The following is a 15,613-nucleotide window of genomic DNA, read 5'->3' as shown; positions in this document are numbered from 1 at the left end:
ACCAAAGTAGAACTTTTTGGTATAAACTCAACTCGTCGTGTTTGGAGGAAGAAGAATACTGAGTTGCATCCCAAGAACACCATACCTACTGTGAAGCATGGGGGTGGAAACATCATGCTATGGGGCTGTTTTTCTGCCAAGGGGACAGGACGACTGATCCGTGTTAAGGACAGAATGAATGGGGCCATGTATCGTGAGATTTTGAGCCAAAACCTCCTTCCATCAGTGAGAACTTTGAAGATGAAACGAGGCTGGGTCTTCCAACATGACAATGATCCAAAACACACCGCCCGGGCAACAAAGGAGTGGCTCCGTAAGAAGCATTTGAAAGTCCTGGAGTGGCCTAGCCAGTCTCCAGACCTCAACCCCATAGAAAATCTGTGGCGGGAGTTGAAAGTCCGTGTTGCTCGGCGACAGCCCCAAAGCATCACTGCTCTCGAGAAGATCTGCATGGAGGAATGGGCCAAAATACCAGCTGCTGTGTGTGCAAACCTGGTAAAGACCTATAGTAAACGTTTGACCTCTGTTATTGCCAACAAAGGTTATGTTACAAAGTATTGAGTTGTATTTTTGTTATTGACCAAATACTTATTTTCCACCCTGATTTACGAATAAATTCTTTACAAATCCTACCATGTGGATTCATGGATTTTTTTTCACATTCTGTCTCTCACAGTTGAAGTGTACCTCTGGTGCAAATTACTGACCTCTGTCATCATTTTAGGTGGGGGAACTTGCACAATCGGTGGCTGACTAAATACTTTTTTGCCCCACTGTAAATAACTCTGAAATCATTCAAATTCAAATAATTCACCATATTGAGTGGCAGCAAGTATGAGTAGCTCTTGAGAGAGTGTTCAGTTTTAAATGTGTATTTTCCAAATATCGTGATGTGCACAACTCTGGGAAAAGTAATGTCCGCAAGAGATAATCTTCTTAGCCCTTGTTCGTCACCCTCAGAATGGCTTCCTCAACTTCAGTAATATGTGGTGTCTAAAGGCTAGTAAGTAGAAGTACACGCCATTTTTGCCGTCAGTTCTGATGGGAAATGTCAACTCACTAGTCGACAAGTGTGACGAGTTGGGTTAGACTGGTTGGGAAGCACTGGTGAGAAATCCGTGAGTCTAACAGTGAGTCTTTTTAACAGGATGTATTTTAAGATACTTACTCAGCAGTGTGTTAACTGTAACCTTTTCAGGATCCACCCCAACCTGCGTTCAGTGGTGTACTGCAGTGCCATTGCAGCAGGTGATGAGGCTGAGTGGGAGTTTGGATGGTCACAATTTAAGATTGCTTCTGTAGCAAATGAGGCCAACAAACTCATGTTTGCATTGGCCTGCACAAACAACACAGAGCTGCTAAACAGGTATGTGTGTCCTTCCTGTGCACAAATAAATGGAACATATAGTGATGTAACAAGTCAGTAAGAAAATCCCTTATGTGGCCCATAAATCAAGTCAGGGAATTTGCAAACAAACAAAGCAGATTTTTTTAAGCCCCTTGGGTTAAAGCCTTAGAATTAACAAACTGATATAATGAAAAGAACTGTTTTTTAAAGCAGTATTGTCTCCCATAAAAAAAAACTTATAAAGGAACTCATTATAAAAACTGAAACTATTTTTGCAATCTATTGTAGCTTTAAACTTTTTAAGAAACACTGAGTTGAGTGTGGATACAGCAGAGACTCCAAGAATAAACATAGGTGAAGGAGCTTTAGTAAGTGCATTTCTTGTTTTAACTGTTTTCACAGGTATCTGTCTTACACTTTAAACTCCACTATCATCCGGAAGCAGGATGCCACCAGTGTCATCACATCTGTCGCCAGCAACAGAGCAGGACAAAAGCTGGCTTGGGACTTTGTCAGAAACCATTGGGAATACATGTTCACAGAGTTAGTATCACACTGATAAAAAATAATTTGCATGTGTGAGGTGGAGCAATAACTGAAAATACAGAAAACATCAACATGGAGTGTGAATTTTAGTACAGTAGCATAAGGTTGTTAAAATATACTTTTACCCTTTTTTGATTGACAAAATAATAATCAGCACTTCTTTTATTCTGAAAGCATTTATCAACCATCAGTTTAAGTCCTGAATGAATATTTTAATACGGTCAATTGAAGTCACAATGGATTGTTATATGCCAAGTAAAGGAGGGTTCAAAACCTGAGCTGGTACAGGTGTGGTCAGAAGTCTACAGGGGCATGATTATTATGGTAATTTGTGGCTCTTGATGATTTCTAGTAACTTTATTTTTCCAGGAAATGGTTGTACAGCATAGCTCTATAATGACTTTTAAAAAGGGTATACAAGTTTGAATTTACTTTGGATTTTCTCTAATGCCATAATGGCACCGGATACCGGTACCCATCCCTATTCTTCAGTGACCTTTTTCACTCACTATGTGTTTATCCAGCACTCCATTTTAATCTGTGGCGCTCTTCCACAGCATGTCTTTGTCCCGTCTTCCCCCTTTCACCTCAGCTGGTGATAGTAAATGGACCAGGCTCAGCTTCCTTAACCTGGTTCTGCTAGAAGTTTCTTCCTGTTAAAAGGAAGTTTTTCGACCTTATAATATAAAGTGCTTTAAGGCAACTTTCGTTGTGATTTGGTGCCATATAAATAAAACTGAACTGAATTGATAATTGTTTTATCATTTGTTCCTTTTGAGTTTTGTTATTTCATGCTTTAGGCCCTTGCCTAGCTTTTGTTATAGTTCGTTAGTTCCCTTTTCTGATTCCTCTCTATTTCCGCATGTCTGTCTGGTTGTCTCCGTGTTCTATTCCCTGCTTACCACACTGATGATCGTAATGTATACAGTTGTAACTTGGCTTTGGTTTAATAAAACTAAAAAATAAACCATAAATAAACCATGGTATTCATTCCCATGAATGTATGTTAATTTCTGACCACAACTGTAAATATGCCAAATTTTATGTGTGCAAAGCTTCCAAGAATCTGTGAAATAAAGCATTCTCGTGTTCTTTCAGATATGGCGTGGGCTCTTTCTCCTTTGCTTCTATGATCACTGGGGTAACAGCGAGGTTCTCCACACCTGCTGAACTACAGGAGGTATACATTGATTAGGTACAATACAAAACCAATTTTTAAATGTTAAGCTTTTGTCTGAAGTCTTTTCCTGTGATTTCTCTCACAGCTGAAGGAGTTTGTCGAGGCGCACAGTGCAACAGGGTTTGGTTCTGCCACACTGGCTGTAGATCAGGCCCTGGAGAGGACCAGAATGAACATCAAGTGGCTGCAGACAAACAAACAGGAAATCCTGAACTGGTTCAACAGTCAGAACGGAGATCAAATGCAGTAACAAAGGTGTGTTTGGAGATTTAGTGTTGTTTTGGTTTTTTTCTGGAAAAAAAGAGTGACAATTTTATAAACTACTGGTGTACTGGTGTTAATGAAAAACAGCATGCAGTAATAAAGTAGTGAAAGATGTCTGTCCAAATTAAATTTGATTTGACTGTATATGAGATGTGTTTTAATAAATAATAAACTCAGATGATCCCTTTATTAAACTGACTGACAAATGCAAATAAACTAAAATGTAACCAAACTGTAAAAACATTTTACCCATTTTATTTTAGATAGATATCAGATTTGATGATATCCTCACATCAGAACTAAAAAATGTATTTCATAGATGTGTTATGGGATCTGACAAAGTCTGATTTTAATGGTGAACAAGTCTTCCTTACTTTTTATAAACTTCAAAACTCGCCTCTGTCAGTGCGCCCCAGGGCAGCTGTGGCTACAATGTAGCTTGCCATCACCAGTGTGTGAATGTGTGTGTGAATGGGTAGATGACTGAATGTAGTGTAAAGCGCTTTGGGGTCCTTAGGGACTAAGTAAAGCGCTATACAAATACAGGCCATAGGGTCTTTGCCTCAGGCCTGTCCTTCTGTCTCGTTAATCTCTTAGAACAGCAATTTTCTTTTTTCAGTAACTGATGAAGGGAACCTCTTATAAGCAATACTTTTTCCACTGCGAGATTTCTGCTGCGTATTCAGAGAAGGACAAAATTTGCTGTGACTTTTGCCTTCTCTCACAACATGTTGTTGTAATGCTGTTCATTTCAATGCCTTCATTCATTTTAAGTCCAGAATACGTATGAGTGAAAAAAAAAATAACTAGGAAGGTGAAAATTGTAAGAAAGAGAAGTCAACCAGCAGATTAGATTTTACCTAGCAAAGTGTCTTCAGGTCAGAGAGAGAGAGAAATAAAAGTACACAGCTTTGGTCACATATATTTTGTACTCCACTGTATTGATTTTGTCAAGGTCTGCATTGGCAGACCATGTGGAGTAGAGAAATAAAGACCCAACATAGGACAATTTTAACTGAAACTAAGACATTTATTGTGTTTGATAAAAAGTATGAAACAAAGGGCTAGGCAAACCAATACGACACTAAACAAAAATCTAAACTGTGGAAACAAGAAAGTAAACATGAAAAACCATAAACCTGGTGAGAATTCGTAAATACCTGGAAGCATGAAACCTTGATAACATGGCATAAACGTAACAGACGACTTGACAATGAATGCATGAGAGTTCATACAGACAGGAATACACAAGAGGGTGACGAGGGAAAAGGAAGCACACGGGCAACACAGCTGGGACGAATAAACATAATAACAAGTCAGGAGGAAGCAAACTGAACACGCTGAACATAAAACAGGAAACACGCAGACCAAGACACACACACTTGACATGGCAATAGGGAAATAGAAACTGGAGATGAGACATGGACATAAATAAGCAACAAATACAGAGAACATGATGGCTAGGGAGAACACACATGACAGACAAGGGCAAACATGTAAATAAGAGGTGGAGACAGAGGGAGAGAGGGAGCAAGACACGAAGGGAGACAAAGACATCGCTGAGACACACAAAGGGCGAGGGAGACTTAAACACAAGGGACATGACAGACTCACACGCTGAAGGCACGGCACTATAACCAACATAGTGGGGGAGACACCTACGTGGGAGGAACCTAAACAAGGAAACAGAGAACTCAAACAGAACTAACTGAAGCCTAAACTATACAAACAACATCATAATACAAAAAGGCATGAAACTCAAAATGCTGGGTCAAAAGACCCAGCACATGACAGTAATCCAGTAGAGTCCAGTACAGTACTCATGCGGAAACATCAAAAAAGACCAAATGTTGGACTTCAATACACAGATAAATATTCTATTAACTTTAAATAATGTGACTGCAATATTCACTGATCATAAGCATCTCTGTCAGGAACCGGCTGTGTGCTGGCAGGAGAGGACCAAAAGGCAGGACTAACAACACGCAGGGATAAATTCAAAACACAGCTTTATTAACAGAATGGCAAAGGGCAATATAAAACTACACTGGGATGAACTAAGGCACAGGGAGGCACAGGGAGGCCACGGGGAAACGCACACAACACTGATGGATGACACACAGAAGGTAATGAGAGACGTGGGAACACACGGGCAGCACAGCTGAGGACCAACACATAACAAGACAGGGGGGACACGGAACTGAAGATACTGACCCAAGACGTGGGCCTTAAACGTAACACAGGAAGGACACAGAGGCAGACCGGAGGGGAGAGAGAGAGCACAGGGAGAGCATAATGGGCTGTGGAAACATGGAATAAAACTCAAGGGGAAACAAGCCATAGGAACTGAGAACTATATGAACGCAGATACACAGAGGGAACACAGGACCAACGACACGGGGAAATCTAACAACCAAAAGCTAAACATAACAACCTAGGGACTAGAACTAAACTTTAAACTAACAAGGTGGACTAAAACCATAATACAAAATGACAAAACACAAGAAACTGAAACCGCTGGGTCAGAAAACCCAGGATCGTGACAATCTCAGTTAATTGCAATGAGCTGTTAAAAACTGCAGGTGAATTGATGCTGCAAGAATGACCATCCAACAATAACAATCATCCAATTGTTTTTTAAAAAGAGGTTAGTGCAAAGAGGTGTCCAAGCAGAATGCTTGAAGAACCATTTTCCTAAATATTACATTTTCAGTATGACCAATATATCTCTTGTTAGGATCCTATTAAAGGTTATGTATTTCTTCAGTCTAGGGGATGTAAGTTCAAATGTTCTCTGTCCTGCAGGTCAATAAAATAAATTTGTCTGCTTCATCCAGTCTCACAATTACTGTTTGCTAATGATTAATCTCTTAAAAACAACAAGTTTACAATGAGGGTTATTTTTAAAGGCTGTATTTTATCCTTATAATAAACAAGTACATTTTCAGAAACTGGAAGGTACTACATTTCATATAATGTTGCATACATTTGTGCCATACAGTTATTCACTTAATTCTGTTTACAGGTGTTGGTGGGCCAAAGAGGCAACAGTTCTTAAAAAACATGCAAGTTACCAAAGTCTACTCCTGTCCTTGACCCTAATCCTAGATGGTTCTTCAATAATATACTGGATGTTAAGAGGTTGATCTGAAGGTTATTTTCACAATGAATCAGTCAAACATCTGGTTAAAAATATTTGAAAATAGTGATCCCCATATCCCACTGCCTTAAAACTGACACCAACAGTTCAAAACAAAATAAACTTTCAGAAAAGGGGATTTCACTTATGTTGCTAATATTTTCAGTTTAACTAAGAATCACCAGTGAATTAACTGATTGTGTATTACAGATGACATATACAGACAAGTGCAGTATTATCAGATGTGAAAATCCAAACTAGAACAGTATTAACATTACAAGACATAAAGACACGTGGGAACTGGAATGAGTGAGATCACCCCTGCAAAAATTCACAGAGCAACAGCATCACATTTCTGTCATCAAAACCTAATCTTGACGTTAATATGTAGAAGTATGTGATTTAATCACACTGATCACATAAAATCTGTTACAGTCTGGGGCTAGTTTGCTAAGCTAGGTTATTTAGCCACTGTTTACAAGGACTAGCTTATTTATTTAGTATAAAGAAAAGCTAAAGCAGATTTTTAAGCTATGAAATATTGATAACAGAGCTTACCCAAGTCTGTCTTTGCTGCCTTAAGTCACTACAGTTTTAACCACATGTAGTCACAAATGTGAAGTCACTATGTATAAGCTTTAAGGCATGGTGTAAACAGTTTGGGTTACATGTTTGTAGGTAGAGTTTGTTGAAATCGGAAAATCTTTATTCAGTTTTTTGTCCCATGATTTCAAGCAGGTTATTTGCTAAAAGTGTTGGAAAAACTTTTAAGGTGCAAATTACAGATAACACTTTTTTTTACCCTGACATGCATGTAAATAGTGGTAGGAAGACAGAATATGTTACAGCGCGTGCTTTAAACATTCAAAAAACATCTGTCCACGTAAGTCAAACAAATCATTAAATGGTTAGTATGTCAACTGCCTTAGTGGATTCATGGCATCAATAAAGACTCATACAGAAATACAGAAAAACATAAACCTGCTTTTTCCTGGTCTAAAACCTCCAACCTGAAAAAAATTGTTCTAATGAACAGTTGTGAGTTGTTCCAAGTCTTGTCTTTTTTTAAGTTCAGAGTCAAGGTAAACTCATTAGCCTCCAACAAGAAGTAGATGTGTTTTGGCCTCTTCCTTACCCCCCTCATTCCCACCTCAGCACGCTCGTATCACTTCACTGGAGAATTTTCTGTTGCGTGTCAGGCAGGTTGAGGGCCACAAGGCCGCCGCACACCAGCGCAGTAAAGGATAGTAGAATAGGGATGGCTTTGGTGATTCCCACACAGCTAGCAAAGATGGAGCTGCTGAGAACAGCAGCCAGTTTACACAGAGCATTCAGCACACCAGAAGCTGTTGCTCTAAGAGAAAAGAGTGACAACAGAATGACATTTTGAAGCAGCCTTATTGAAAATAAAGCTGTCACCAAGACTTTTCATTTCTTAACATTTTAATGTCCAAACAGAAAAAAATATGGTTTTGTGTTTTTTCAAGACTGCTGTGCAATCTTTTTCACACATAAACAATATTATACATAAATCATCCTAAAAAAAATAAAGAAATGTGAACACGGATCCAATGATGAATCACATAAATAATAAATAAATACAGAATTATTGATCTATGGTTTAATAGGTGGAGTTCAGGAACTTTTTGATCTCAAAACTTCAAAAATTCAAAAATTCACATACATTTTTTAGTTGCAAGTGAAAAAAAAAAGTGATTAAAAAACACGGGCTCATTTTAAATCTGATCCCAGCAGCATATTTGAGCAACAACAACAAAAAAAGAAGAAATAAATGATTTAAAAAAAGAAGTCTTTGGAATAATGAAACTTTCAAAAGTAAATATTTTAATGTTTTATGTTTACCTACTGAATTTAATATAATGTGATCAAGTGGTCAGGGATATGTGATATGAGGATATTGTAATCTGTGGTTTTAGGAATTGGAATTTCTCATCAGATGCACTGATCCATATTTTTTTGTCCCAAAACAAATTATATATATACATACATATATATATACACACACATATATATACACATATATATATATACACATATATACATATACACATATATATACATACATATATATATACACATACATATATATACATACATACATATATATATATATATATATACATACACATATATATATACATATACATATATATATATATATCTATATATATCTATATATATATATATAGATATATATCTATTGCTTTTTAAAGATTTTTGTAAATATAATGAAACCATGTAATTAGTCTGCTCGAAACACTTGGTTTCCCCCACCTTCAAAGGTGGGCACCTGGGGTCTATCACACCAGGCAAGACCCCAGGTGCAGGCTGTGTAAAGATGCCCCAGAGACAATCCAGCACATAACAGCAGGGTGCAAGATGCTAGCAGGCAAGGCATACATGGAACGCCATAACCAAGTGGCCGGCATAGTGTACAGGAACATCTGTGCCGAGTATAACCTGGAAGTCCCGAGGTCAAAATGGGAGATGCCCCCAAGGGTGGTGGAGAATGACCGAGCTAAGATCCTGTGGGACTTCCAGATACAGACGGACAAAATGGTGGTGGCTAACCAACCGGACATAGTGGTGGTAGACAAACAGAAGAAGACGGCCGTAGTGATCGATGTAGCGGTTCCGAATGACAGCAATATCAGGAAGAAGGAACACGAGAAGCTGGAGAAATACCAAGGGCTCAGAGAAGAGCTCGAGAGGATGTGGAGGGTGAAGGTAATGGTGGTCCCCGTGGTAATCGGAGCACTAGGTGCGGTGACTCCCAAGCTAGGCGAGTGGCTCCAGCAGATCCCGGGAATAACATCGGAGATCTCTGTCCAGAAGAGCGCAGTCCTGGGAACAGCTAAGATACTGCGCAGGACCCTCAAGCTCCCAGGCCTCTGGTAGAGGACCCGAGCTTGAAGGATAAACCGCCCACAGGGACGTGCTGGGTGTTTTTTTTTTTTTAAATCTATATATATATATATATATATATATATATATATATATATATATATATATTAGGGGTGCAACGATATTCGTATCGATATTGAACCGTTCGATACAGTGCTTTCGGTTCGGTACGCATATGTATCGAACAATACAACATTTGTAATTTATTTTATCAATTTTCCTTCTGACGATGCTGTCTGTGTTGAGCGCTCAGTGAATCTGTGTTCGACTACTCCGCCTAGGCTGCACTGTCGAGCGCAGATCCACTGAGCGCTCAACACAGACAGCATAGTCAGAAGGAAGAGCGCAGGGCAAGCTAGCAAGACAGAAGTTAAGCTCTCCTTGCAACAGGCAAATTGAACGTCATTCAGATCTGGCGTTTGGAATTATTTTGGTTTTCATGTGACGTATGACCCTGAAGGTAAGCGAGTCATGGACTAAAGTAAAACAGTATGTTGGATGTGCCATGCAATGCTCAATTACATTGGTGTGAACTAGTGTGTTAGCGCAGTTAGCTCATTAACGTGTTGGCCGTCTAGCCCCATGCACGGAGTGATCGGCGGTAGCTCGTTAACGGAGATTTGCCGTGTTGTGGCGTTAAGGTAATTTCAACGAGATTAACCTGAAAGCACTAGCGGGAACACAACGAATATGACTGCACATTTACGCCGACATCATCGTAGTGCAAAGACAAGTGGAAGCAGACAAAAAAAAGCAAGCATGCTACTAACTTTAGCCGAGTCATTTAGACAGCTGTTAGCACATGATTCTCCTTATGCTGCTGAGAATATAGCCCAGAAGAAGCGGATAGTATAGCTTTTATTTTGGAAAGAGACATTTCTCTGTAATAAACTCTCTTTTCCAAAGATGAGTGATTCCTCAATCAGATACAGGGCTCGCAATATCGCTAGCCCGACGTCCCGGAGCTAGCGATTTTTTCAGTCGGGCTACCAAAATCTATCTCTTCCCTGCCCGTCGGGCTATTGTAGGAAAAATATATGTCAATGCTTTTGCATTCTTTCGGAAATGTAGCTGGGTAATTATGTCATTGGCATCGGTGAGCCACTGTCAATATGTGACATATTGAAATTGCGTTTGAATTTGCGCTTGTGTATAGAGAGCGACAGCACTGATCTGTGAGTGATGATAATTTGTGCACCAATTCCTCTGACATCGTCTTATTAATCGTTAGCTTACTATGCAAACATGACAAGTGAAATCTCCCGCAGCTTAAACATGTGAGAGGTTGATCGTGCAGAGAATCGCTGAGCTTATGTGAGTGCGTGTGTAAAAGCATTTCAGTTCTGCTGAGCCAAATAAGACAGGTCAGGGTGAAGAAGTGACAGCCAAAGAAAAGCTTACCACAAAACGGAGAAGTTATGACAAATCAGACTATAAGGCAAAAAGAAAGTGCAGCTTTATGGTTTCATGGACAAAAGAATTTCTGTGGCTGCAATATGACGAGCTAAATAACCAGGGCTGCACATAAGTGGTCCGCAGGTGCGCATTCGCTGTCAAAATAAAAAACACGCACAAGGGTTAGGGTTAAATTTAAAAACTGTACTTTTGAGTTAAAATATATATTTATAATTTTAATAAATGACAAATTAAAAATGCATGAACACTTTTTTGTATCGAAAAAATATCGAACCGTGACACCAAAGTATCGAACCGAACCGAACCGTGAATTTTGTGTATCGTTGCACCCCTAATATATATATATATATATATATATATATATATATATATATATATATATATATATACATACATACATATATATATATACACACGTATATATATACACGTATATATATATATATATATATATATATATATATATATATATATATATATATATACATACATACATATATATATATACACACGTATATATATACACGTATATATATACACGTATATATATATATATATATATATACATACATACATACATACATACATACATACATACATATATATATATACACACGTATATATATATATGTATATATATATATATATATATATATATATATATATATATATATATATATATATATATATATATATATATGTATGTGTGTGTGTGTATATTAGGGCTGCTCGATTATGGCAAAAATGATAATCACGATTATTTTCACTGAAATTGAGATCGCGATTATTTGACGATATTTATTTAACCCTTTAAGACCTACTATAGAACCAAGTCCGCCAGAGCTTATATTATTTTTTTACATGTTGTAGTGCCATTTGTGGGAGCATTTCAAGTTGCTAAATAACTGTTATAGCCCATATTTTAATAATATGTATGCATTAAGTCCATAGTAACTACATTAATTGCAAAAAAGTGCAATAAACTACAAAAAAATTGAAAATCATTTTTGTTTTGTTTTTTTACATATATTTCTACTTGGAGAAATTTAAGAGGTTTATCCCTCAAAACTTTAAATACAAAAAAGTTGCAAAAAATAGTTTACAACAACAGGAAATTTATTTTGAGTGTCTCCATAGTTTTATTTTGGAGATACACCAATTTTTATATACACTGCAGGAAAAACAAAAAAAACACAATCCTATGATGCAAATTTGCAAAGAAAACAGCATGTGCATCAAAATAAACTATTTCCAGCAGTGTAATTCGAGTTCTAAGCATCCCAGAAACTATTCAGTAAAGCCAAACATGACCAGTAGAGGTTTTTAAGGTCTACAAGTAAAAAACTACATTTCCGCGAAAATGACGTCACTTCCGGTTTCGGCCAGGAAATGGCGGACATGCGACAGTTCGCGCTGACGTCTGTTTCACTGTGGGAAGTGTTATGAACAGCTGATCGGATCGGCAAAGCGTGTTTCTGGAATATTATGTTTTTGTTCCTGCAAGCGCTTTTTATGCAATTTTTGCAAAGCTATATGTGGAAGGAAACCGTGACCTAGGACAAGCTGATGGCATCAGATGTAAGTACAACTCCTCCGGTTTCATATGCAAAACAAATTATTGCGCTAGCTTACGCGGTTCAGATTCTACAGGGATTTAAAAATAGTTACACAAAACGGAGCGTGCTGCTCTGACCGGATTTAAAGGGTTAACAATGACTTTAAAAAATAATATAAAATAGTGTGCAACACCACTGAAGTTTTTTTTTTTTTACCTCTCTTTTCAACCAACAGCAGTCACTCTCCTCTCCAAATAACTTCTGCTTAGCTTTCCGAGCTTCCCTCGGGTCCTCTTAATCAGCGGTCTCCAACCTTTTTTGCGCCACGGACCGGTTTATGCCCGACAATATTTTCACGGACCGGCCTTTAAGGTGTCGCGGATAAATGAGGGAGGGGCTAATAATCGGCTCAGTCATTTTTAATGATCGTTGAAAGCCCAGATCGTAATCGTGATTAAAATTCGATTAATTGAGCAGCCCTAGTGTATATATATATATATATATATATATATATGTGTATACATATATATATACATGGGGAACGCTGGCCTAGCGCAGCATTCCATGACTCTCCTTCTTGGTCAAATTGCCCTTACACAGCCTGGAGGTGTGTTCGGGGTCATTGTCCTTTTGGAAAATAAATAATGGTCCAACTAAACGCAAACTGGATGGGATGGAAATTTGCTGCAGGATGCTGTGGTAGCCATGCCTTCAATTTTCAAAAAATCTCCAACAGTGTCACCAGCAAAGCACCCCCAGACCATCACACCTCCTCCTCCATGCTTCACGGTGGCAACCATACATGTAGAGACCATCAGTTCACCTTTTGCATCACACAAAGACTTGATAAAAGCCTGACTTGTGCAGTCTTTTCTAAACAGTTAAAGTAGAGATGGGTCTGCTACTGGAACTCTGTGTGGCATTTATCTGGACTCTAATCTAAGGTGCTGTTAACTTGCGATTTCTGGGGCTGGTGACTCACATGAATGTATCCTTAGCAGCAGAGGTGACTCAAGAAGTGACATTCAAAGTTTTAGAAATTTTCCAGAGCGACTGATTTTCAGTTCTATCACTTCTGTCAACAGAGCAAATGGTGGCTACTTTCAGGAATCTAATCTTGCTACATAATTCCATATATCTTGCTTCATATATTTGATGTCTTCAGTTTTTAGCTACAATGTACTTTTCACACACACACACACACACACACACACACACACACACACACACACACACACACACACACACACACGTGTGTGTGTATATATAAGAAGAAAAATACTGGTACCTCTTTGAAGCTGGATACAGTTCCACAGTCACCACTTCAATTCCATTCCATGCAGCTGCACTAACACCACAGAACAGACACTGTAGTGCAATGATTGCTGATTGGCTGAAGCTTAGAAACAGGAAAAATGTACAGCCTGCTGAAATCAGCATGGATCCACCTAAGGAGATCAGAGTTTTGTAATGAATCCTGTAGAATCAGTATTTTTTAATAAATTGCAACATATTTATAGAATGCATTAAGAGTTCATTATAACATAAGTTCTAAAATAATGTAATATGAAGTTATGGCCTATATAAGATAATCAAATATAGATGTAAAGCTAGGTGAAATTATGTCCAGAAATGTTTGGACAGTGACACAACATTGCTTCTGAATGCCACCACAGGTATGCAATGAAACTATGAACTGAAATGCAGACTCACAGATTTACACTCCCTGTAAAAAGAAAATACCCTCTTTAAATTTAAAGTTTAATGTATCAGGATATAATAATAAAAAAAAAGAATCTGGTCCATATGGAAAAGATATATATAAATCTTATAAAGTTTTTATCTGTCTTGTGTGAAACTTGTATGAAAAGCATACAAGAGTGAAAACACATATAAGATCCCTTGAAAAATTATATAATGAAACTTGTATGTTTTGTATACTTACTAAAAAAATATATGAAAGTAATGAGAAAGTGGCCACTTTCATGAGTAAATCATATATGTTTTTACTATTTCTTTTCCATATGGGAGGAGGTCTTAAAACTGGGTAAACGCAATCTCAGATGACAACTAAAACACCTTATTATTACCTTTATTTAACCAGGAAGCCCATTTGAAACTCTCAGAAACTTTCAGAAATGCAATAAATACAACACAAAATACAAGCTCTACAACATTACATACGGTACGAAAATATGAAAGATATACATAATATTCCTTGACTGCATTCCTAACTCCTTTACAAACAAACTTCCATAATTTACCTATGATCTTTACTCTGCCAATCTTCTCCATGTAGAGAGCTGAGATGATGTTGCCTGGCAGCACTGCCAGACTGCCTAGGAAGCTGACCAGGTAGATGAGGACATCATTCTCCTTAGCAGTATCTAGGTGGCAGCCATGCTTGTTGTGTTCAAAGGTGGTGTTCTCCATCTTACAGTCAATAAACTTTGCCTCCCACAGGTCTACAGAGAGTAGAAAGGCTATTATATAATATACTTTACTTATTAGTGTTAATATACTTTAAATGGCTTTTGTGTTTGCAGATGTTTTTGGAACTAAATTACAAGAGCCATTAACTGACACCTCTCTAAAAGGTTTATTGACTTGTTTTTGCATTTGAATACTGCTATAAATACAATAAATAAAAAAACAAAAACCGGAAAAACTGTCTATAACTGTCTATATTAGTAGTCTCAGATACACGGTTCTACACTATACAGATATAGGAAAACAGTTTTACAATACACAACTGGTAAAAGGTTTTAGCCATTCTGGGTGTGTCTCATTGACTAGCAGCTGGTTCATTTGTGCTGCTAGACACTAATGGAGTGCAGTCAGCTTCTTCAGCCAGTAGGTGGGAATCATGTCAGGGCCTGGTGCTGTCCAACTGTTTCTTGGATCTCTGGATCCTGTTCAGGCAGGTTGCTATGGTCTGCTCTTGGATCCACTACCCCCAATACTCTTGCAGTGCTCTTCACTTGTCATACCTTGATTGTATACCTTGAATAGTTTTGTGGAGAACACCAGGTTCATTCTCCTGCCTTCAGTACCTCTTCAGGTGAGTCTTTGCTTGGCAGTTCACCAGGCCTCAGGTATGGACAGCTTGCCGTACTTCTTTGGCACCTTCTTCATTGCACCTTTCTGCAACTCCCTTTGTGCTACCTTGATTTTTTCATCTAGTCTCCTTCTCCATGGAGGGTACTGCTCCTTCTGGCTGATTACTGCTGCCGTGGTGT

General features: G+C 38.1%; 2 protein-coding genes across 2 annotated transcripts in view; one reads left to right on the top strand and one right to left on the bottom strand.

The window, feature by feature from the left end:
* The window catches only part of LOC101464801 (aminopeptidase N), a 41,797-nt gene extending 38,233 nt beyond the window's left edge, over positions 1–3,564 (top strand). The window contains exons 20-23 of the mRNA XM_004556213.3: positions 1,199–1,366; positions 1,751–1,891; positions 2,993–3,074; positions 3,160–3,564. Of these exons, the coding sequence (XP_004556270.3) occupies positions 1,199–1,366; positions 1,751–1,891; positions 2,993–3,074; positions 3,160–3,324 (556 nt within the window). The 3' untranslated portion in view covers positions 3,325–3,564. The remainder of the gene's footprint in view (positions 1–1,198; positions 1,367–1,750; positions 1,892–2,992; positions 3,075–3,159) is intronic.
* Positions 3,565–4,347: 783 nt separating this feature from the next.
* Positions 4,348–15,613, bottom strand: part of LOC101470431 (synaptic vesicle glycoprotein 2B) — a 48,573-nt gene continuing 37,307 nt past the window's right edge. Inside the window, exons 14-16 of the mRNA XM_076886177.1 lie at positions 14,639–14,839; positions 13,663–13,822; positions 4,348–7,831 (exon numbers count right to left, since the gene is read on the bottom strand). Coding sequence (XP_076742292.1) covers positions 7,648–7,831; positions 13,663–13,822; positions 14,639–14,839 — 545 coding nt within the window. The 3' untranslated portion in view covers positions 4,348–7,647. The remainder of the gene's footprint in view (positions 7,832–13,662; positions 13,823–14,638; positions 14,840–15,613) is intronic.

This window comes from Maylandia zebra, linkage group LG7 (assembly GCF_041146795.1).
Source record: "Maylandia zebra isolate NMK-2024a linkage group LG7, Mzebra_GT3a, whole genome shotgun sequence".
Classification (NCBI taxonomy): domain Eukaryota; kingdom Metazoa; phylum Chordata; class Actinopteri; order Cichliformes; family Cichlidae; genus Maylandia; species Maylandia zebra.
Note: the sequence above shows the minus strand (reverse complement) of the source record. Positions and strands in the feature narration are given on the sequence as shown.